Consider the following 24,952-nt stretch of genomic DNA (forward strand, 5'->3'; position numbering starts at 1 on the left):
CTCCCTCACAACCTGGTACCTCACCAAATATGGTGATAACAAATTCCATATTTATAGAGAGTTCAGCTATCTTGGGAAGGCCCCTGTGCATAATTTCAGGGGCATCTATAGGGATATGTGTCAAAAATGCAGTGAGAAGCAGTATCTTGACTTTTTTTTTAACCCCTTGTTACAGTACCTGATACTCCTACAGTACCTGGGCCTTGGACTGGTACCAGCCTGCAGCTTGTTGGAAACCGGGCTGCACAAGCAGCAGATGAGCAAGCAAAGCTTCACTTATCCATGCATAGGATTTAGGTTCCCCTTAAATCATCCTCCCCATCCTCTGTGGAAGACAGATTTTCTTCTGAGCCAGAAGAGTTAGGGACTGCTGCTCTATAGCATTTAATTATTTGTTCTGTTACATTTGGGTTATCAACATCTGGATATTTACAATGGACATAGATCATTACTATCCTGTTTTTTTTTATTTTTTTACATTTGTTTCTCTCTAATTTTGAGAATTAGACTTTTAAAAATATCTCTAAACACTCCACTTAAATTTCATAACTTTGTAAATGATATCGATGGTACCTCTTCACTCCTCATGCCTAACTCTTTGCAGCATAACTAAACTAAACTTTGCAACTTTTATAAACTAAAACATAGCATAGATGGCTGGGGAATTCTGGGAGTTGAAGTCCATCCATGAATTCATTAACAGGACTCTAGGGGATTCAGAGGCATTGGCAATTTTTTATCATCAAATTCTAGAGACCATAAAGACACCAATCTCTACCATGTTCTATTATGAATATCCCCAATGCTGGATTAACAATGTATAGTTCACCTAAAAATAGACCTTGACTGGATTGTTTAGTGTTAATAGCTAAATAACAGGTTCTGGAAAAAAGGAGGGAAATAATAGGGAAAAATAATGTGAAGAACATCCAATTATTTTCATTAAACATCCTTTGGTATAGTGTTGGGGTTTCTTGTAAAGCCTTTCCAGAAAAACATGGCTCTTCAGGAAGAAGTTGAAATAAGGGAAATGGAAACAGGTGTTTGGAAAATCAAAACTAGACACCAAGTGGCTGAAAAGGGACAGAAGAGAGCGATAGACTGACACACAAAATGTTTTAGTATACAGTATAGGTATCTCTAGACTGCAGCAGGATACAAATGTGAATAAAAGATCACAAAAATAAAATGAGCAAACTACTGTAAGTTCTCTAAAAAGTTTTAAGGAAGAATGAGAAATGTATATGGAATCTTACAGAAAAAAAGGAAGCTAGTTTAGTGACTTAAATTACTTTTTCCAAGCAAAGGTGAGTACTGTTGCTGTCAAATACTATATGAAAGTGAGTAAGAAAAAAACATAAAACCACCCAAACGAGAGAAGGCATTATGCGATATCCATCTTTTTTTTTTTTAAAGAAGCGAGGAAGGACTGTGTTTAATACACCTATCAAAGAGAAGACCAAGACTTCCAGACAGAGCACATGGGATTAAACGAAGATTAAAATCCAGTGTAAATATCAGGTGTAATTTAATGTATCTAAATGAATAAATGGCTTTTTATGTTGTTTAAAGCAGCAATCGTCCTTACGCTTATTTGCCACATTAAAACAATGGGGCTTTCTTCTGAGTAAGCCTGGATAGAATTTGAGCAGGCAAGAGGTTGAGTTGAGCTAAACATGGATGACAGCCGTTTGTTCCCTCTGCAGTCATTTCCCACCACTGTGCTACTGGTGGCCACGCCTCAAACAATCACCGAAGCACTAAAGATTGACCTTCGAAGAACCGCCCTCTTTCTCCAAAATGCATTGGTTCTCCAAGATGCCACTCTTTGCTCTTTCTCGAATGCGAGTCTATTGGCTGTGGCCATTTCTGGAGGCGGGGTGGAGGGGGTGGAGGGAGGCTAATTGAGGAGCGGGAGCTAGGGCGTCAGTTGAGAAGATTAAAAAAAAGTCTTACGCCTCCTTTGAAACACCACCCTCTACTTGAGTCTCCATTGGCGGAAACTGGCTCTCTGTCAGAGCAAACTCCTGTTCTTATTGGCTGAGGATGCCGCAAGTGGATGTTTCAGACCTTAGCGGTGGCCGCTCCCTCCCGGCTTGAAACCTCGCTGCTGCCGGTGAGTTAGAGGCGTTGAAGCTGGAACAACGCAGCGGGTGGGGCGCTGGGGCTCTCCGAGAAGGTATTAGTTATCAACTCTAGTCTTCCTGGCGTAAGAAAAAGGAGTCGCGTCGTCTCGTCTTAAAGCTTTTGGCCGGACTCAGGTGAAGTCCCAGCTTGGAATTGGTGCGGGAAAGGACGGGAAACGTACAATACGGCGCATGATTTTCAGTTTGGCGCCCGCGGGTGAAAGGTTCATTGAGAGGCGGGCGGGTGTGGCTTAACTTCTACATTTCCTTTTTATGCCAAGCGTGCTGGAGTCCGGGAAGTGCCACCCATTGTGGACGTTGCCTTTTGGGGAAGGTGTAGCCTTTCACCTCTGCCTGGGGCTAAGGAAGCCTCTTCCACGCGCAGGGCCAAGGGACCGGTTGCTCCCACGTTTTCTTTCTCTGATGCTAGTCTTGCCTTGCTCCGACTTCACCCTTCCCACCGGACAAAGAATTTTAAACTGAAGGTGGGCTGAGAAAAAGCAGCCGGTCAGGTGATTTCTCCCCCCCCCCTTACCTTTCTCTTACTCTCTTTTCAAACGACTAGATTTTTTAAAAAGGCTTCCTTGGGAACGGTTAAATCTGCTTCTCGCGTCCGCGCTTGCAATTGGTCCCCGCACCTTAACGGATCGTGGGGGGAGGCTTTGCGACGCTCCCCCCTTAAGTTGCTTGGAAGGCCCTTTTGGGGGGGGGGAAATAGCGAAGAGAAAGGGCGCTTAATGGGGTGGCAGCTGCTGTCAGGTCGGCGATCTGAGTCACTGGCTGGCAATCTTGTGGCAGGCATTGCAATGGGCTCGGCTTCCGCCCGCCCAACTTGACTTCCTCGTTAACTCTGCGTTAGACAAGGCAGGGAAGGAAGGAGGAAGGAAGGAGTGACGGGGCAAGACGAAGCTTGAAAGTTGGAGCCTGCAGCTTTGCTTACCCCATTATTAAGTCGGATGGAGATTCATTCTATCTCTTCTCTCAGCGAGCTTTTTACTTGGGGGGGGGGTGTTGATTAAAAAGGCGGTGAAATAGGCCTGCTAGATCAGCTTTTCTTCACATCTGGTAGGGTTCTGCATGCATAGCTAAGTCGTGCCAAAGCCATCATAGAAACGGGAAAATGATTGAAGATATGTATGTATGTATGTATGTATGTATGTATGTATGTATGTATGTGTATATGTATATGTGTATGGAGAGAGAGAGAGAGAGAGAGAGAAAGAACACCTGGAAGAACATTGCAGCTGATTTTCTTGCTCATATGCTGCTAAAAGAAATGGTACATTTAGAATAAAAATCAAACATAGGTACATATGCTTTGAGATGCTGACTTATCCCTATCTGACATTACTTGCTCATGCTGCATTGTGTGACTGGAACAAGGTTTTTTTTTAACACTGGAGGTTGTGGGCATTTGTCACTTTTCCATTGTTGTTGAAGCTTTTAAAGTTATGGTCTTGATGCTTAAAAGTATTGAGAGAAAACCATCCTTCAAATTGCACAGTAACTTGTCAAGCGCACATTGGTTTTCTTTTCAATGTAGAGTAACATTGTAATTTCAAACCTTGATTGCTACAGTAATCTCTTCCAGTAGAAGAGTTTATATGCTATTTAACAAAAATGGATTGGTTGAACTTTGCATTTTTGTATTTTCTTTCAGTATATAATTTAATGCTTGTATCCTGTCTTTTACACACTTTAGATCACATACCTAAGTGGCATAGATTAAAATGAATACTTTCATGCAGTGTTTAAAAAGTTGTGGAATGTAATTCATTTCTGCAAGGGTAACTGTATTTAGCAACATGCAGTCTAACTTGCTGGCACATTTGAGAAAAATAGCATCATAGTTGTGTTTATCTGGAATACTTCCATGTGTATAATTAATACCTGAACTGGCCACAAATAATCCTTGAGTATATATAAACCTGCTTATACTGCAGTGTAATTCAGGATTTATGGAGTAGCTTTTGCAAATGGTAAAACATTTTTCTGATATTTATTTCTGAGCATTTTTGCTAATACTACCCTTTAAGTTATGTAAGTGAAAAATTGGGGTGATAAAATAAGCATGTTCCCTTTTTGAGAAAAACTAATGAACCAGCATAGATTCTTAGATTAACATAATCCTGCAAATATAGTTTTTCCCCTCAAGGATAGGTGTGTTACAATTGACTGCAAGTAACAACTGTATAATCAGTTACTGCTTGCATAGAGAGATTTCTAACTTAGTCACCAGGTGAAAAATAGGTTCAGGTACTTTGCCATTTCAGTGAAAACTGCAGACCTTAGCACAGGCTCATACTGTCTGATTCATGCAGTTGCTATGTGTGGAGACTAATATTGTTTAATATATAAAGTTGCTGCCTGGAAATTTGGTGCCATACAGTACTTACATATTCAACTGAAATAAAATAATTTTAAAATCAATTCATTAATTTGTTAGCTGAATGACTTCAAATTCCAATATATTATATAATTATCCTTTTATGAGGTCATGTATAATTTTATATATTTGAAGTTAATGTCAGCTTGCTTGTTATTAAAGTTTGGGAAATGTAACTAAACCTCTGTTTACAAAGTTTTGGAAACAACTGTTTAACAAATAGGATTATATTAACAGCAGCATAGCTACAATACATTTCATTCTTAGTGTATGTATGTTTTGTTATTGCATTCTTCTGAAAAGTTTATTCTTTTTTTTGAATCTAATATACCCTGCAATTTTCTTGTGTCCTAACCAGGTTCAATCTTGCTTTGCATTTTCAAAACCAGGCAAGGTTGGCTAGTTGCTGCCACCTACTGTGATGAAGGCAACAAACAATTCTATAGAGCTACACTTTTATGTTTGATAGAGCAGTATTATATTTCTGATTACTTTGATAATAGTTAACTCTCTAGCAAAGTTTGATAATAGTTACAACATGCAAAAGAGACTAGGCAATATTTAATTACCATATGTACAAAGAATTACTATATGTCAATCAATTTTTCTCAATATCTGAGTGATAAATTTGACCTTCGTAATATTTTAATACATAACCTTTGACTTTGACCTTCATAATATTTTAATACAAAACCTGTTACCCCACTCCCCTCTCTCCAAAATTGTGTGCATTTGCCTTGATTTAAACAATTGATAGTAAAGGAATAGTCCTAGTGATCATTGGTATATTATGCCATGTGCACATCATTGTACTTCATAACTTAAAGATGAAATTGTCATTCTGTTTGGTGATTAATAATGTAAAAAATGCCTGTTTGGAAATTACTTACATAATTCCTAGTTACTTTTTAAAATATGACTATAAACCCCCCAAAATAATTTGATACTAAAACCTATGGTTGCCAGTAAATATATTACTACTAATTTGAGACCAAAAAAAATAATAAAATAAAATCTGTCTTTTCCAAACATTGCTCAAGATAGCATGAGATCTACATTGTTCAAAAAGCCTAAGTGTTGATAGTGGAATATTTGAACAGCAGTTGACATAGTTTTTGATTTTTTGGCATTAATTACAAAACAGTAAATTAACTCACAGAATTATAGCATAAATATTGTTCTGTTATATACTTATGCAATTGTGATTGTTCCCCCATGTGTAAAACTTTGTCATGGTTTTTTTTTTTTGTTTGTTTGTTTGGTAGGAGAAAAGAATTATTTTACTTTTGGATATGATTCCGTAGCAGGGCTGAAATTCAACCATCTCTGCTCGGCTGGGAGAGGTGGTAGGGACGATTTGAATCAGTAAAAAAATCACACACACACACACCCTTGCTAATAATGGGCCACACCCACAGAGCTGGGAGGGAAAAAATTTGAATTTAACCCCTGTGAGTTAGTTTTTTTATTTAAAATATTCCAACTATTGGTCTTAAGATAGAATTGAAGAACACATAAATGTGCTTGAAGTACTTTTTGAAAATATGCTGATTTTTGCTTCTGTTGGATATACTATTTCACTGACTTAATCCAGTGGCCTTTTTTCTCAACTACAGAGAACATTTCAGCATTTTGTGTCACTCTCCGAACTTGCCAAAGTACTGAATGAGGATAGCTTGCAGATTTATGTGGTATTATCTTAAATTCTGGAAAGAAATGAGTCAGTGCTGCCCTAATGCAGGAAACAAAAATGCACATGGGAATTCCCTGCAGTAGTTTATGAGGTGCCATATTGGAGAAAGATTGCTTCCGGGATACATGAGAGAGTTTCTGCTCCCCTTTTTTCCACCATGGGTGGATGTTGGGCTGATTCTAGCTTTGTTTTAAGCCATTGTAAATCTACGCTTACTTTAGTGATATGGCAAATCTTTTTGATTTCAAAAACATCTTTGATTGGAAAGTGCTACTGAATGGAATGTTTTGGCCTCTTGTTGAAGTGAAGGAGCACTAGAACTACTTGCCTTAAAGTTCATGTGTTGCAATTTGCTTTGTGTTCCCAGAGGCAGCTAGCGTTCAATAGGAAAAAAGTAGGCAGGAATTCATTCTTCCTTTTTAGTCTAGGGTACATACTTAACTTTCTGTAACGACACTCAAGTTGTTTTATTTTGGAAAGTGCGCTCTTAATAAACTAGCCTAGGATTCAGAAGAACTTTATTTTCACCAGTCTCGAGAAATGTTAGAAGCCAATTGTATTTTCAACGTAGGATTTGCTTTCTAGTAGAACTTAGCTTTAATAACTTTGTGGGAAGCATTTTCTTTCCTATTCTTACTTAAATGTGTGCCTGACATTAGAATATACAGTATATGAGAAAAACTTTCTCATCTGTACACCTGGAGTGCTCAAAGTTTGAGTTGAAGGGAGTTACACATTTTTGAGTGTCATTTCCCCAATAGCTGGGGAAGGCTGGTGGGAAAGAAATTATGTGAGACATGGTAGATGGAGGATCAGATGTGAGCCTGGGCAGGAACACCTGTAAGGAAGAGAATGTGGTACCAGACTTACCATTTTGGGTAGTCTCTGATAAAATTGGCACACTGATTTGACTGCCTCCATCACTATCAATGGTGTGTGGGTGGTGATGTAATGGCATTCTAACTGATTTATGATTGCATTTATTTCTTATCTGAGAAATCTAAAGTAGGAGGTCACCTTCCAATAAAATTATAAAGAACTAGAGCAAGAACGGTTCATGTATGCAGCTACAAAATAATCTTATGACTAGACCTCCCTGGAGTACGCTGGGTTCTCTGAGATGGAATTTACCAGCAATAAAGAAGCAGTGATGTAGTAATGTAGTGTCTGAGTTTATATGGCCTGTTAGGCCAAAATGTAGTTAGCTAGCTTATGGGCTTTGCTGTTGATTAGTTAGTGGTACAATGTGCTGTGCAAAACTAGACAATTGGTTAGATCAGAATACCATGACTCATTAACTATGTATTTAGAAATTATTTAAACATAGCCTTTGTAAAGCTATATTTGGTTAAAAAAAAGTAGTACAAATTTTCTGTGGACTGTAGACTGGATGCCTGTTTTCCAAATAATAATTGTTTTTTGGGGAGAGATGTCATGAAATAATACAATTCTTGTTATATTTACATTGTAACAGTTTTGCTGATGAATTGAAAATTAACTTTTTAATCTTTTGTTTTAAGTACTTCCTCTACAAGATGAATGTGGATTTTGTGTTGTTACAAAAGTGTCAAAGAAGCCTCTGTGTCTCATCTGAGCAATCTTCCTGCTCCAATACTTGTTTATTTGACATGTTGACTGAGTTAAAGGGAACTGGGTCCAGTAACATCAGGAGAACTACAGATTGTCTTTATGGCAAAAGTTAATAATCCAGCAATAGCTACGGACATTCCTAAAATTGTACACTAAATAGTGCATTGCTAATACCAATATTTATTAGTTATTTCTTTTATGTTGTCTTGTCCAATCTGATTAAGCAATAACCAGCTTCCAAAGTATTTTTGCATTGATTTCTGTGACAGAAATTAGAAAAAATCATTTACAAGTATATTGGCTTGATGGAAAACAGTTTTGTTTGTAAAGCACTAGTTGATCTTAGATTGTATTGAAAAAGTAGAATGGGGTTAACATGATTATTTATATTGGTATCCACTGAATACTTGGATTAGACTAGGAAAAAACATCATGGAAGAAGACAATGACAAACCAAACCGTTTCCTTATTATTGCCAATAAAAGGATATGGACACATCCACATAGTCACTAGGAGTCAAGTTTGACTTAAGAGAGACCATTACCTTTTATCCCACAAGTATGCAGAACAATCATTGCTTGCTTGCTTGCTTTTAATCTAAGCTTATCCAATATATCTGCTCTAGAAGAAGCAATATTAATTGTGTGTAGACTAGCCTATGAAGTGTGTGTTCTTAGCAAGGCTGGGCAAGAGGATTCAAATGGTTACAAATTCTCTTAATTAAAACTTTTGATTTTCCATATTAAAATCGCGTAAACATTTTATTAACTGATTGCTACAACTGTATGAAAATAAAATATTTATTTTTAACAATACCATTGTGTTCAATATTTTATAAGGAGACTAAATGCAAAATTGCTTCAATTAACAGCAGATGAAATGGTCTGTTTTAGAGAAAATTCAATTAAAGAATGCAGATTTTTTGTAACAAATATAGTACCAGTTCAGATGCAAACACTGCTTATATTTGCTATTGTATTTTGTTGATGCAAACAAAGTGACATTTAGTAGAAAAACCTGAGTTTAAACAAATGAGCTGTATTTGGCTGATTGGCCAAAATTTTCTTCTGGGTTAAAGTCCAAATTACAAAAGATGGTAGCAGTTTTCCATGCTTAGCATGGAGCAACACAACTCAATCCTATTCTCAGAGCTCTAAGTGAATTTGTCAGATTAAAAAGGCAGAAAAAAGCAGGGGAAGGTCTGTGGGGTTCAAGCCTATGATTGAACCATCTTTTCTGTTTCTAAAATACCTCTCACCTTATGTTGCTGAATTGTTGGTTTGATTTGAGGTTAGTCTGGTTTGTGAACCCAGCCGGCAGTTGGTGGGTAGTTTCCTCATTAATCTGTTGAACTCTAATGGATCATGACTAGTGTGGCCTCAAAACATGTTGGTTTGTGACTCATATTAATAGTAGACACAACCAAGTGTAATTGCTAATGACTCTGAAAGTGTCTCTTGATTTTCCGTTTGCAAAAGCAATTATATTAAATCGCTTTCTGTAGCCAACACCCAGTTGCATTTTCAAGACCTTGAACTTTGCACGTAATCTTCATATTGTTTTGAGTTCTGTACAAAAGACAAGATAGAAATAAAATAATCTGGGCTCTGGGCCTTGAAGTACAGAAGCCTGCTGATCATCTGCTACATTCCTGCCCATTGAACTGTCTTCTTCCAATTAATTTTCTTTTATATATAATCTACCATAACCATATACTATAGCTGATGGTGGGGCCCTGCTATGAAGAGAGGCATCATTCCCTATTTTTTTTCATCTCCAAACATCTCCTGCCCCATCTTGCTTAGGCCCTTGAATGGAAATAAACTCTAAATAGAGATGGAGTACCATTGTATATATTTCCACCTGGAATCTAGGAAGCCTGTTAAGAATCTGTGGGTACCTGTACTGGTGTAACTGATAAGAATTATAATTTATAGTTGTAGGAGAGATTTAAGTTCTGAGATATGTATTTAGAGGTAGCAAGTTTGATGTTGATACAGATTATGGAGACTGGGGATTAGCAGGAAAATGGGCAGTCCAGTTTTCAGATCTAAATGAATGGGAATACAGTTGCTGCCTAAGCAGAAGAATAGAATTAAGTTACTGGCTCCGATTGGTAATGTGCTGTGTAGTTATTGTTGGCAGTAGTTTAGATATGCTTAAAGTCTGTGAGGAAAGAAAGAATTTTTGCTTTGTTTATTCCATCATAAACAACGCCTTGGCCCTATCTTGAAGCCCCTGTTGCTTGGGATACATGAGCCAAATCCTTTAAGCAGCAGGGATGGGCTGTAGTTTATGAAAGTGCTGTTCTAGTCTTGAAGTAAGAGAGTGGTCACAAAGAATGTGTTCTCCTTCTGGAATGTTTTCCTTGTGGAACGCTGTCTCTTCTTTACCAAGAAGGCATGTACTACACATATAGTAACAGGAAATAAAAGTCACAGAAAGTATATTATGTTAGATTTAATTTGGAATAAAATATATTCCAGACTTTTAAAGTATTGGCTTGTTAAAAGTTGAGCTTAAGTGTGCTAAAAATGAAGCTTGAACTATTTTTATAACCTGTCTCCTGAAGACAAAATGCCATTTCTTTTTAACAGTTTCTGTGCTTTGCAAGCTCAGTCAATTCCTATCAGTTTCACTTTTGAGTACAGTGTGGCCTAACATTTGCTTAGTTTGCCATTTGCTATCACATTAATTTCCCCTACTTTGTCCCTTCCAAGTGCTTTTTTTCACGGATTCTCTGTACTGTAAAACATTTCTTTGATTTATGTCATATATTTCTTTAGTGGTGATTTTGATGAAAAGTAGGTAATGTTACTTATTTGATCTGAATTTTAACAACCTTTTATTTCTGAGCTTAAGCCATGATGGCACAGTGGTTAGAGTGCAGTACTGCAGGCTACTTCTGCTGCCTGCTGGCTGCCTGCAATTTGGCAGTTGAAATCTCACCAGGCTCAAGGTTGACTTGGCCTTCCATCCTTCCAAGGTTGATAAAATGAGGCCCCAAATTGTTGGGGGCAATATGCTGACTTGGTAAACTGCTTAAAGAGGGCTGTAAATCACTGTAAAGTGGTATATACAGTAAGTCTAACTGCTATTGCTATTAAGACAGCATACATATTATTCCCTTTTTTGTTTTTCCCACAACCACGATCCCACGGGGTACCCTGAGTGAATGTGACTGGCCCAAAGTCACCTGGTGAGTTTAAATGGATGAGGATAGGCTAGAACTGGATCTCCTTGCTTCTAATCCAACACCTTAACCACTGCATCACAAACATTGCTTTTAATAAAGCTGGCTTATCCAGCTAAGCTTATTAGAATACTATAACTTGGCAGTCATTATTTTTTCTTCCTCACTTTTCTTACTTACCCCTACATAGATTTTCCTAAACTATTTTAGAGCCATTTAATGCAAATCTGTTTCCTCCTGAAGAATGGCACTGGAAAACCACTGCTTTCAAGTGGTCTTTTTGCCACCCCTTTAAAGCAAGGCCAGCAACGTGCAGCCTTTGCAAACCCTTGCATTCAAGGATTGGAACAGCAGTCCAGGACAGCATGATTGATGATATTGAAGGCTGCTGAGAAAGCAAGAAGAAAAAGGATGGATTGGTACATTCCACTTTCATGGTCATCAGTGTCATCTCAATCCCATGATCTGGCTTGAATCTTGACTGAGAGGCATCTACTACGGATTAGATTAAAACACTAATACTAATATGTACTAATACTGAGAAAATACTATTTTTTTTTTCAAATATCTTTGATCCAGCCTCAGTCATAGGTTGGCCTTGAGGTAGAATCTTTCAGGTCTTACTGCAACAGCTTTACTGAAAATATGAAAGCCATCTCAATATTAGGGCAAAATGACTAGATAACTCCCTAGTTAGTCAACGTTAGATCCTTTTGAGACTTCTGTCATTTATTCCTGTGATATCTTCCCAGGTAGTAAATACATCTATTAATTAATATTTCTCAATCTACCTTTGTGTCTAACATGGATAGAAAACTATTAATCTATATTAGGTAAGGTATAGGAGTAGAAAAATATTCTCTGCCTGCTGGATTGCAATTTATTGGGGAAAAATGGAGACCTAGATAGTTAAAGAAATGCCAAAGCTTGAATAACAAATTGAAGTAAATAGTTAAAGAAATCTAAAATTTTAACCAAAAAAGAAGCAAAGCCCAAACATGGCATCATTGAGAAAAGCAATTTAGATTTTTAAAATTTTTAGACAATATTTGTAAAATACTTAAATGCCAGAACTATTTCTGTTCTTTTCTTTATAAAGAATAGGAAGTGCTTTCATGCCAAGTAGATTTGAAAAGTTAGATTTTTCATCAAGTATGAATTGCCCATGACTAAATCAGTGATGGCAAATACATGGTCTTCCAGATGCTATTGGCTTCCCCTACTGTATCGGTCATGCTGGGAATTGTATTTCAGTAATATTTGCACTGCCTGAGACTGTTTTCTTCTAATAAACATTTATTTGTTTTACTGAGTTTTGCAATTCAGTCTTCCTTGCTGCAGATTTTGATTTTATAATAAGAGTACAGATTAATTAATGTTAAATGTTTCAACACTTCACCCTACACATTATGTAATGGGAAGGTTTTAAATCCTACACAATTTTAAAGAGATTAGAAAAACAGGACACTTTTTCTTCAAACACCCTTGCTCAATTGAAAGAGGTTTTAAACCAGTGATTGCTCCAGGCTGAAATCTTCTACTCAGTTATCTAGGATTAAACTAATTGGATTTCCTATTGTAGGGTTTTTAAAAAGATTTTTTTATCCCACTTTTATTATTTTTATCATCAACTCAAGGCAGCAAACATATAACATTCCTTCCTCCTCCTGTTTTTCTGCATAAACATCCCATGAGGTTGAATAAGGCTGATGAGAAAGAGAGAAAGACTTCCTTTGCCAAAATGAAGGTTGAATTAAGAAGGGTTAATTACATGTCTGTATCTGAAGACAACATTTAAATATTAATATATTGTGGATTATAGTGCGCAGTGTTCTGATGCCTGCTAGAAAATGGGTTTTCCCACTTGTTCAATTTTGCCTGCTGTAGTCTTGCCTTAGCGTCACTTTTGCTTTGCATCATTACTAACAGGATATTAGTAATCGATTCTTGTTTCATAGCTTGAAAAGTCAAGGAGTTTATTGCCATACTGGCCATCTCAGTTAATGACTAATTTAGTACTAGGAACGTGTACATTTCACTTCTTTTATAGACTTTTTAAATACTCAAGTGCTGCTAGCCGATCAGTTATAATCTTGCATCTCTGGCAGTGACCAAATTCTGCTTCGCTGCCTTTAAGTTGAGAATCTAAATTCTTTTATGCCTTTTATTTTTAGTCAACTTTTAAATAACAGCAACAGAAATCCCATTTCCCTCCTTTCCTCTTGTATTTGGTCTATGACATTAAATTGAATAAATGAAAGTACCTTTAGAGTAGTTCTTACATTAAATATATCTGCTTGAAAAGCTGTATATAGAAAATGCCAAATAAGCCTTTCTAATATTTGGGAACCAACTCACAATAATTAATTGTGAGTATTATGCAGAAATTCTACAGAAACAGACTTCCTGCTGTGAAGAATTGTAAGCTGCCTAGAGTCACTGTAACAGTGAAAAAGATGAATGAATGAATGACAACATGGTTTTAGATTTTGATGTCAAAAGTCAATGCAGCGTTGTGTTTTTGTCACTAATGGCAAATACTATCGGAACAACTACCTAGATATAGTCCTTAGAAATGGGAGGTCCAACATCCATGCAGATGCTGTAGAATAGCCAATAAACCAGGCTGTATAATTCTGCATCAGTTTTCACAGAGTCTATTTCACCCTATAGTTTTTACTTAATCTACATAATGGCCTTATTAATTTTACAGCATCTGTTATTTAGTTATAATTTATGACTTCTTTTTGTTGCTGTATGGTTATGTTTTTTCTTACTTTTAGTACCTAGGGAAAGAAATATAGTTTCATTAGCAGAACTAACTAACTATAAGCATATAAAGAATTTTTACCCTATAGGTTGCAAAAAGTTCAGTATGACTTCATGTTTGTTTGAAAAAATAACGAACTAGTTTGTATTTTTAGGGTATGAAACCTTCCAACCTATCATATAATGTTTCCTTGAAAGTTTTTAAGTGTAACAGAAAAAAATATTGTATCTTTTTCCAGTAGGTTGCCTATGGTATTCTCCTTTGTGGTGGAGATAGCATCCAGGATTGGGTTGACCTCATGCTGCTAGCTGATTGGACTGAGTCTGTCAGATCTGTGAGGACACTCCCCTGTTACCAACAGTCCCCAGAATTAGACTCAGTCAAGCAGCTAGGACAGCGTGTTTTCTATTGCTCCAAAAGTTAGAACATTAAAACAACAAATATCAGTCGAACCCAAACCTGAACACTATCAAGATGACAGCTGGCTCCCGGTCTACCATCTGGGTGGCTGTCAAAAAGACAGTCAGTTAGGGCTTCAGCCCGGATTGGCTGTGGTCAGATCGGCTGAGGGCAATCGAGTAAGGTGGCAATTACCACGGTTGGTGTGATTGAGCTAACCTCCACACTGTGGACCATTTAAGGCTTGGAGGGCTTTTGCACACTTTTGAAGTGCCACTTGACGGCTATTAGATTTACCATGGCATCTGGCTATGGGGCATGAAGAAAGCTGTTAACAAAGATCAGAAGAAAACTTGACAGCTCCTCTGATTAGTGATTTTTCTGGTGGATTGCCTGTTTGGGCACTTACACACATAAGTGCAGGAGTAAATTCCAGGGAACGCAGGCTGCCTGACAGCTCAGGCAAAATAAAAAATAGCGGATTCAGCTGACAATGCTGGTCACGCGGACAGAAGAGCAGAGGAAACTGCTCATAGGCCGTTATGCCTCTCAGCCCTGAGGCTCCAACAACCCCTTCAGCTTCATCTGAAGTCTCCAAGCCAAAAGCCAAGGCTGCGGGGTCTTGAAAGAGCTCCAAGGCAGCAGAGTGCAATGAGCACTATAGGGACAGGGCGCTGAACAGGTTGTGGGCTAAGGGACAGCAAGAAGCAGCTTAGAAAATCCCTGAAGCTGTTCCAGATAGGACGGTGACAGATTCCCGCCAAAGAGAGGAACCACCATTAGAAGAGCTAGGACTTGTCAGACTGAAAGGAGGCAATTCCACTGGGGGAGCTGAAGAGCAATTCCTGTTACAAGAAACAGCTGCCTTCTGACATGGCTGAGGGAAGAAATTTTTTCTCTCTCTTCCCAATAACTGAAGAAATCTCAGCAACTGCCCAGAGACCCAGAGCGGCCCCAGAGGCCACTTTCATCCCTACTGCTGCAGGGCTCCATTCAGCAAGTTCTCCTCTGCAGCTAGAACTTTCACAAAACTGTTAGCAACCTAAGCAACTCACCTTAGGGCTATCCCAGTCAGAGTCCAATGTTATCTGAATGACATCCTTGTCCAGTCCTGTTCTGCCTCTCAAGCAGCAGAGGACCTGAGGATCACCATCCAGGTGCTCCAGGAGCACAGGCTTTCTGTAAACAAGGCCAAAAGCCACTTTGCTCCCACTAACCGTTATTTCCATCTGGGATCCGTAATAGATACTTTGGATTGCAAGGTTTACCTATCCCAGGAGCGTCAGTCGAGCATCAAGGAATTAATTACCCTGGTAAAATCCAAGCACAGGTTGCCCCTAGCTCTGCTTTTGAGGCTCCTGGGCAAAATAGTTTCATGTATTGCCATAGGGCCCTGGGTGCGCCTGCACACCAGGGCTGTCCAATGGTTTCTCCTACCATTTCAAAGGGCAGGTAGGAGTTGTTCCCACTCTCAAGTTTGGTTACCAACTGAAGTTATTAAGTCCTTTAGGTGGTGGTCTTTACAAGCCCTTTCTTCAGGAACCCTATTCAAGGAACCTAACTGGCTAGTTCTGACCACTGACACTAGCCTTTATGGCTGGGGAGCTAATCTCCAATCCAGGTTGCTTCAGGGACAATGGTCCCAGACCGACTTGGCCCACACATCAGTTGGTTAGAACTCAGGGCAATCCATCTGGCCCTGAGGAAATTCCAAGACATAGTATCAGACAATTATATTCTGGTCTTAATAGACAATGTGATCACTAAGGCACATGTAAATCGCCAAGGGGGAACCCATTCTAGACCTCTGATGCTGGAGGCAGAACAACGGTGCCTTTGGGCGGAAAGACACCATATCTCGCTTAGAGCTGAGCATATTTCTGGCATATCCAACATTCAAGCAGATTGGCTTAGCAGAGCCACTATAGACCTCTCAGAGTGGTGTCTAGCTTCATTTCAGGAGCTGTCGGAGTGTTCTGGACGACCAGCAGTTAACCTCTTCACCTCTCAGGACAACGCACAACCTCCTTCTCCAGGTTTGTGGTTCCAAGGGCAGAGGGGACAGATGCCTTATGCAGCCCTTGGCCCCAGGGGCTCCTTTATACATTCCCCCCCTGCTCCTTATTCCGAGGGTGGTACAGAAACTATTGGGAGAAAGAGTGGAGCTTCTACTTATCGCTCCTCACTGCCCAGGCAGTCATGGTTTGCCAATTTGGTAAACCTCTCAGTGACCAGCCCTTGGAGGATGCCGGCACACAGATTATCCCTCAGACAGGGACCCTTGCTACATCCAAATCCCCAGTGGCTTCAGTTGACTGCGAGATTGAGTGAGGATCTCTGATCTGGGACCATTACTCCTCCAAGGTTATACAAACCATCCAGGCATCCAGGAGGCCTTCCACCAATCAAATTTATGACGCGACCTGGAGAGCTTTCTGCCTGGTGCTCCCGATCTGGGTTGGATCCTGCAGCGGTCTCAGTCGCCCAGGTGCCTCCAAGAGGGACTGGGCAAGGGCCTGTCACCCAACACATTACGATGATAGTTGGCTTCTGTAGTCTTCTGTAGTTTCCTTGGGGGCGGCACGGAGGCCTTATCCCGGCATCCAACCATCTGCAGATTCATTAAAGGGGTTCATTGATACCTCACATGGAACCTCTCTAAAGTACTGCATTCACTGATTGAGGCTCCTTTTGAACCACTGAGATCTACCTCTCTGCAATTTTTGTCATGTAAAGTGGCTTTCCTGGTAGCTATTATCTTGGCCAGACGGGTTTTGGACTTGGCTGCATTTTCTGTCAGGAAGGACCTCTGTATCTTTATCCGAACAAAGTTGTCTTGAGATTGGACCCTTCGTTCGTGCCAAAGGTGAACTCACAGTTCCACGGGGCTCAACAACTTATATTACCTGATTTCTGTCCAAAACCGGTCCACGCATTGGAAAAGAGATGGTACACACTGGACGTATGAAGGGCCCTTTGTAGGTATATAAAATGAACTTCTCCCTTCAGGAAGTCAGAAGCTCTTTTTGTTTCATTTCAACCCTTTACCCTTGATTCCAAGGTCACTCCATCGACTGTGGGCGATGGATTAGAATGTGCATCTCCAGAGCCTACCAGTCCCAGGGACTCACAGTACCTCTTTGCATAACAGTCCTTTCCATAAGAAATGTGGCCATGTCGGTGATATTGGCCACTCAGGCTTCTTTTGAAGAGGTTTGCTGGGTGGCCACTTGGGCCTCACCGTCCCCGTTCATCAAGCACTATAAGATGGACTCCTTTGCCTCAGCGGAGGCAGCCTTTGGACGGAGAGTTCTTCAAAAGGTCCACCCTGACTAGGGGATCTGGAGCAAACTAAGTCCACCCATAGGACAGGCAGCTTTGGTATGGCCCAATCCTGGATGCTATCTCCACCACAAAGGAAAAAAGGCATTGGTCTTACCTGATACACCTTTCCTCTCTGGATGGAGATAGCATCCAGTCCATCCTAATGAGGGTTTGCTCTGGATCCAATGAAGCACAACACCAGCAAGAAAACAGCAGTCTATCACTATTCCTTTGCCAAATTCTGGGGACCGTTGGTAACGGGATTGTCCTCACAGTTCTGACAGACTCAGTCCAATCAGTTAGCCGCACAAGATCAACCCAATCCTGGATGCTATCTCCACTCGAAGAGAAAAGGTGTATCAGGTAAGACCAACACCTCTTTTGTATCAATTGCAGACAAAATGATTCTTAACCAGGAAAACTCTGAATTCACATTAGTTTAATACACACTAATCATTGTAGTATAGGTAGACTTTCGTGTTAGTCATTTTGCTGCTTATGGCAAGTTTAATATCTTATCCTTATCAAACAATAGTAAAATCCCCAATATGCAATTATTTTTAGTAGTTTTATATTCATTCCATCTTTCATTCAGGAATGCAAGGTAATATACACAGTGCTTTCCCTCTCCTCCCCCCTCCTCCCACAGCCGTAATCTTGTGAGATAAACTGAGCTGAGAGAAGATGACTGGCCTAAAATAATTCAGTGAATTTTATAGCTGGGGGTGGATTAGAACAAGGGGTTCCATGTTCCTATGAAAGTTTCATATTGCATGCATCCCCAACCTCTGGGCTGCAGACTGGTACTGGTCTGTGGCCTGTTAAAAACCACTGCATAACTGGAGGTGAGCGAGAGATAAATGAAACTGCATGCACCAGATCTAGGTTGCATTCCCCTTCTTCCCCCCCTCCCCCCGCCGGGTCCATGGAAAAATTGTCTTCCATGAAACCGGTCTCTGGAGCCAAAAGGTTTGGGGACCATTGTCATACCATCTAACCGCTACCAGGAGGCCAGTAGGGTAATATAAATACTTCTAACAAGATAAATATGTTGTTTCTCTGATATATAAATAAATATAAGTAAATGAGATTTTAGGATTCCCTGATGAAACTATTTTACTTTCTCATTATTCCCATGGCCCTGAGGTCATATTTGGTTTTGGGTTTGTCTGAAACACATCTTGTAAATGCCAAATTCAGACTTCTGGGGAATATATATTTTTAACCAGGCTTTCTTAAAATAGTCTGGAACACAGAAGTACAAGTGCTGCAGAGCATGGATTCATGATAGAACAGTGTGGGTGTGTGACACAATGAAACCGATGAAGTAGGATTCTATGTTCAGGCCTCAGTTTTATGAACTTGGGTAATGCAATCTTAATTCAAATTATCATTGCCCCCCAAAAGACTTGGGTGCTGGTTTTTAAGATGGATCCTTCTTGTATCCATTCATGTAATCTGAAGCTCTTCTTGTGGGTACTACTTATTTTACATTGCTATCACTAAATGAGAAAGTTAGCTTGGGACAGATGATAATAATGTAGAAAAATCTAGGTAAAAATAGTTTGTCCCTACATAATTGTTTTCAGTGAATTCTTAAATTCCTTGCTTTGTAGGACTTCATGAAGACTGGACTATTACTGTCACATAAGTATATATACATAGGAAGATTAAAATCCCTTGCATGTTAGCAATAATGTTACTTACAAAATTTCATTTTTAGAGTGTTCTGAGTTTGATATCGATTGTTCTCTTGCCTGAATTATTTATTTATTATTTGTTTATTTGTATTTGTCTTGAATTGCTCCACATTTAGTTCCAGTTATCACATTTAACTTCATCAGTTTTGCTTATGGCACTTGATGTAAAATACTAGCAATTTTTTTCACTAGTTGCCAGGATGAACACAGGACAGTGGATTTCCTGCAGAAGAACTGTTCATTGCATAAAGGCCGAGTGAAAAAAATATGAAATATTTTTCAGAAATAGTACAATACATGAAGCAGATCAGTTAGACTTGAATTTTGTACAATTAATCACACATTGGTGGGAATATGAGTGTCTGAAAAAATGAAACTGCTGTTGAAAGCACTTCTGTACCAACAAATTATAAAGGACATGTTATCATCAACAACATCCTGAATCTGATATTATTTTAAAGCTCTCAGTCTTAAATTGGATTCTTTGGCCTGCATATGCTTAGGTTTTAAGGAGTTTATGCTTCATTCATTAAATTTATATTTAACTCCCTATTCCCCATTTAAAAGAATTTATTTTCCCATGTAATTGGTTTTTTTTTTCCTACATAGGGTAGAGAGAAGGGCAAGCAGTCCTTCATCAAATATGTGTTTTATTCGATTGGTAAATATTTTTCAATCTGATGAATTAACCCAAAATGGAATTGCCTTGTAGAAGTGTCTTGGAATAGAAGTGCATATAAGCTATGCTGTAGATATTCAGAAGGAGAAGGAGTCCTTGAATGCTCAGGAGATCCACCAGACATAACAACCCTATATTCTCTCCCGTAAACAGCTGCAGTCAATTAATAAATAGATGCTTTACTTAATTGTAAGCATACTGAAGGTCAGTGTAATTTGCTGTTGTACTGTGTTTCACCCTTAAATGGAGACTTCCTCTAAAGTAAAGCTTGGCTGTTTAGAAAGATGGTAGATTTTTGCATAAGTAAATGTGTATTAGGGTGTCCTACTACCAAACGTGTAGGTAGAAAGCCGCTGCTGCTGGATGGGGAAGAGGGCAAAGAAATGTGAAGGGTGTACGAGGGTATGGCTTAGGTCAGGAAGGTTGCTCTGGAATTGACAGTGCACAAGTGTGACACAGAAGGGCTGCAGTGGGGTGCACATGTGAGGAAAACATAACCCAATAACCTACACTCTTCCTTTCCAGCTTACCCATTACCTTTTTGGGGAAGCCATCATGGAAAGTTGCAAATGACGATCATGTGGTTGTGAAGCATTGCAGTCATTCATAAGTGTGAGCCACGTTATGATAGCTTGTTTATGATGAATGGTTGTGGGTTGTCAACATTCCCAGGAAGACAGCAAATATGTCCAGATTAATTGATTGAATTTTGTTGTAAAGCTACATTAACAGAATCTTGCAAAGCAGAGAGTATAAATCTCCCACAATCTCCTTGAGTAGTGAGAATCTCTTCTGAGCCTCTTGCTCTACTCACATTCCTGTTGCAGGCTATGCCCTCTCTTATCTGACTGTTCTCTAGGCAGCATCTATAGCTTCCTCTCCCAAGGTCTTTCTCACATACCATGAATAGGTTGAGGACTACTTGTAGTAAAATAAATAAAAGTATTACCCCAACTAAGTACTATTTGAGTATTTTATGATTACTTTGAATATATTTTTCTTCCTAGCATTTTCTTGCAAATACAAGATCTTTGTTGAATCAATCTATTGGTTGTGACAGGAATGGACCAACCAGCTTGTTGCTTGGCATGCCATATGGGCTGAGAGTGAATAATTGGCCCAAAGTCACCCAGCCAGCTTTCATGCCTAAAGCAGGACTAGAAGTTAGTTCTCCTGGTTTCTGGCCTGTAACTAGACCAAACTGGTTCTCTCTGTGATTACTTTAGAATTGATTGTGTTTATCGATTATGACAATTTGATCATCCGGACTGCATAATTTTATAAAATCCTTATTAAGTGGCTTTTCATTTAAGGATTTTAGGATTCTGTAAATACTAAGTGCTGATTATGTGAAGCTATTTGTCTTACAGTCTAGTCTGGTATTTTATTTATTTATTTGAATCCCACTTTTATTATTTTTACAAATAAGGCAACAAACATATCCAATACACCTTCTTCCTCATATTTGCCCAACAACGATAATCCTGTGAGGTGATTTAGGTTGAGAGTCATTCAGCTGGCTTTCTTGCCTAAGGTGAGACTAGAATTCATGGTCCGTAGATTTCTAGGGTGGTGCCTTAACCACTAAACCAAAATGACTATTTATTTTTATTTAATACAATTCTGAGGTTACCCAACTCCAAATAATCTGGACATCTTATATTTAGAAAAAGCAAGAGTTAAAAAGAAGAAACAGATCATAACCATCCAAAAATACGTTTGTGTTTCCTGGTACTTTTTGGGAAGAAAGGTTATGAGCATTTTGCATGCGAATTATGCATTTGCTAATGAAGAATTATAAACTCTACTACATACATTACAATTGCATACATGTTATAGAAAGTTAAAAAGTATCATAAAAATATATTTTTCTTGTAATCACATTATTTAGAATATGGTTGGTTGTATTACTGGTATATTATTAAACATTAGGGCTGTTAACTTTCCCCAATTTTTGATTTCCATAAGCTGCTTGAAAATCATGTTTTATACAGTATACTTGCCGCCCCGCTCCTCCCGCTTTATAGCTCATAGGAGCTATGGAGAGACAGTATATGGCTGTTTTCACCTTTTGACCAGTAGGTTTGGATTACATTACTGCATTAGAACCCTAAATATTTATGGATACTGTTTCCTTATATTAAGTGATCTTGTCTCTATGATATAAACCAAAATGATTATGGATCCCATTTCCTTACATTAAGTAATTTTGTCTCTGTTATGTAAGCTGAGATGTCCAAATATATAAATTTTAGCAATTCAACAGCTATAGAATGTGTATATGAAAGGATTGTAGTATCATATGCATAATTATATTAATTATTTTAACAGGTCCCTTACCTTAAACAATCATGGCTCAGAAAGATGCTGACAAATACCTATATGTGGATAGAAATGTCATCAACAATCCTCTTGCTCAAGCTGATTGGGCTGCCAAGAAACTGGTATGGGTACCATCAGAGAAGAATGGATTTGAGCCTGCTAGCTTGAAGGAGGAAGTTGGAGATGAAGCTGTTGTGGAGCTTGCTGAGAATGGGAAGAAAGTGAGAGTCAACAAAGATGATATCCAAAAGATGAACCCACCCAAGTTCTCTAAAGTGGAAGACATGGCTGAACTGACATGCTTGAATGAGGCCTCAGTGTTACATAATCTAAAAGAACGATACTACTCAGGGCTAATCTATGTAAGTAATACTTTTGTCTGAGAAGTTACCTAATTTTTATCAGTGTTATAATGGGTTGGCACACTTATTTATGATTGATGTTTTGAAAAACATCTTGTGATTGAAGCATTTTGGAAAATATTTTAGAAATTATTACATTTGATCCTAAACTGAATTTTCTCCTGTAGGCATTTCTTTTATTTAAAACGGTGGTGGTAGTGATTGTTTATGGTAGAAAAATATTCTTTTTACATAATCAAATGCAACTGCACAGAAAGCTTTGTGGCTATATGCCTTCTCTGAAATCTACTTTGATCTAATCAACTTGTTCAATGCAGAACCCAAAGAATTTCAGAACAATTCAGCTATGCTAGTTTTTCTTAATTTCAGGTCTCCAACGTAGGTTGCTTAGAACACATTTTGAGTAGGTGACTTGGCATTTGTTCAGAACTCAAATGGTAATAGTTCTTATGAGATTGCTGCTATGGAAACAAGAATATATAATTGTTTATATAAGAATAAGAATATTCTTATTCTTATTTATATAAGAATAATATAATGCTAAAAATATATTTCTTCCTGCATCATTTCACGGATTAGAATCATAAGGCTGGAAGGAACCTTGGAAGCCTTATAGTCCACTCCTGTACCCTGGCCTTATATGTACCCTTATACCATTCTGGGCAAATGTTTGTCCAGTCTTTTCTTGAAAACCCAGTGATGGAGCACCCACAACTCTGGAAAGCTAGCTGTTCTATTGTCAGGAAATTCCTGTCATTTCCAGATTAATTCCTTCTCACTAGTGAGGAATGAATTTGAATAATAGTTTGGGTGGTGGTGGTTTGAAAAGAATTTTCTAGGTATTATTCCCTAGACCTGGAGAAAAGGATAATGACCTGCAGAAGGCAGCCTGACGCAATGGCATGGGGAATTAATGGGTTGAAGATAGTGATTATGCCTCCAGTAAAAAAAAGTTGTTTGGTGGCTGATTTATAGTTTAGAGCAGGGCTGTCAACCCCCTAGCCTGGATGTGTCACGTTCTGGCCATGCCTACGTCCCAATATGTCATGTGTCGCCACCGCAACTATGTGAGTTTGACACCCCTAGTTTAGAAGATTCCTTACTATTGAATGAGGATATATATTGGTTCACATAACATGGCTTTTTCTTGTGCTGGTACTACCAATTATGAAATATTCTTTCTTTGATAGCTATCCTAAAACCCTAAATGAGGAAGCCCTGGTTCATAAATACAATTTTCCCCCAAATAATTCTATAGTGATCAGTTTTTTTTTAAAAAAAACTTGTTAAGTATTAAAGCATTTTAGGTACATGTAGATTTTTATGTGTTATGTGATTTTTAACGGTAACATAATGTGACTAGTTTGGTACATTGCTCAGATAAGAGGTCCTTGGTGCTGTCTAAGCTTGGTTGTTTTCTTGTAGGCATTTCATTAGTTATATAGGTAGTCTTCGACTTACAACAGTTCACTTAGTGACTGAAGTTACCATGGCACTGAAAAAGGTAACTTATGACTGTTTTTCTCATTTAAGACCATTGCAGCATCCACAGGACCACATGATTTACATTCAGATGCTTGACAACTGACTCATAATCATGACAGCGACAATGTCCTGGGGTCTTGTGATGACGTTTTACAACCTTCTGACAAGCAAAGTAATGGGGAAGCCAGCTTCACTTAACAACCATATGACTAATCTAACAACTGCCATGATTCACTTAGCAAACATGGCAAGAAAAGTCGTAAAATGGGGCAAAAATTGCTGCTAAAATTGCTATTTTTCCTTTTTCCGACCATCCTCTGTTCTGCTGTGCCAGGAGATTTAGATTAGCTAGGAAGCAGGAAATGGTTGGATTTCTTGCTTTCTAGCTAGTTTTTAGATTTTCGGCTCTGCTGAACCTCCCTTAGGACTGAAGGTTTGCTTGCAAGCAAATTCAGTGCAGACTCATGGCAAGCAAATTTGAGAGACTGAGCTAGCTGGCAGATAGATAGATCACTGAATGATTCTTTGGGCAATTCAATCTGCCTGCTTTGCCTGATTTTGGGTAAAAAGGCTCTTTTTTAAATAAAAAATTAAATATTTACATGAATGGTATGTTGTGAGTTAATTTTATGAGTTTCCTTGCAAGCAAATTTTATGTGACAGATTGAGCTAGCCAATGGCAGATAGATAGCTTACTGAATGAATCTGATTCTGTGAGCAACTCAATCTGCCTGCCTGCTTTGCCTGATTTTGGGTAAAAGTTGCTCTTTTGTATAAAAAAAATCAATATTTATATCAATATTTATAATATTTACATACAAGCCATGTCACATGACCACCAAGCCACACCCACAAATTAGGCCAGGCTCACAGAACTGGTTAGTGGTCCCTGGGATCAAAAATTATGAGTTTGGTGGTCCCTG

General features: G+C 38.6%; 1 protein-coding gene across 7 annotated transcripts in view; it reads left to right on the plus strand.

Moving 5' to 3' along the window:
- The first annotated feature begins 2,048 nt into the window (after positions 1 to 2,048).
- The window catches only part of MYH9 (myosin heavy chain 9), a 68,565-nt gene continuing 45,661 nt past the window's right edge, over positions 2,049 to 24,952 (plus strand). Inside the window, exons 1-2 of one of the 7 annotated variants that reach the window (XM_087934831.1) lie at positions 2,049 to 2,638; positions 22,192 to 22,544. In XM_087934831.1, coding sequence (XP_087790957.1) covers positions 22,212 to 22,544 — 333 coding nt within the window. In that variant the 5' untranslated portion in view covers positions 2,049 to 2,638; positions 22,192 to 22,211. Of the gene's footprint in view, positions 2,639 to 2,822; positions 3,192 to 22,191; positions 22,545 to 24,952 lie in introns of those variants that run through there. The other 6 variants (XM_087934833.1, XM_087934836.1, XM_087934832.1 and 3 more) reach the window with 6 other exon arrangements.

This window comes from Pseudonaja textilis, chromosome 5 (genome assembly GCF_049901715.1).
Source record: "Pseudonaja textilis isolate UNSWEBS1 chromosome 5, rPseTex1.2, whole genome shotgun sequence".
Taxonomy (NCBI): Eukaryota; Metazoa; Chordata; class Lepidosauria; order Squamata; family Elapidae; genus Pseudonaja; species Pseudonaja textilis.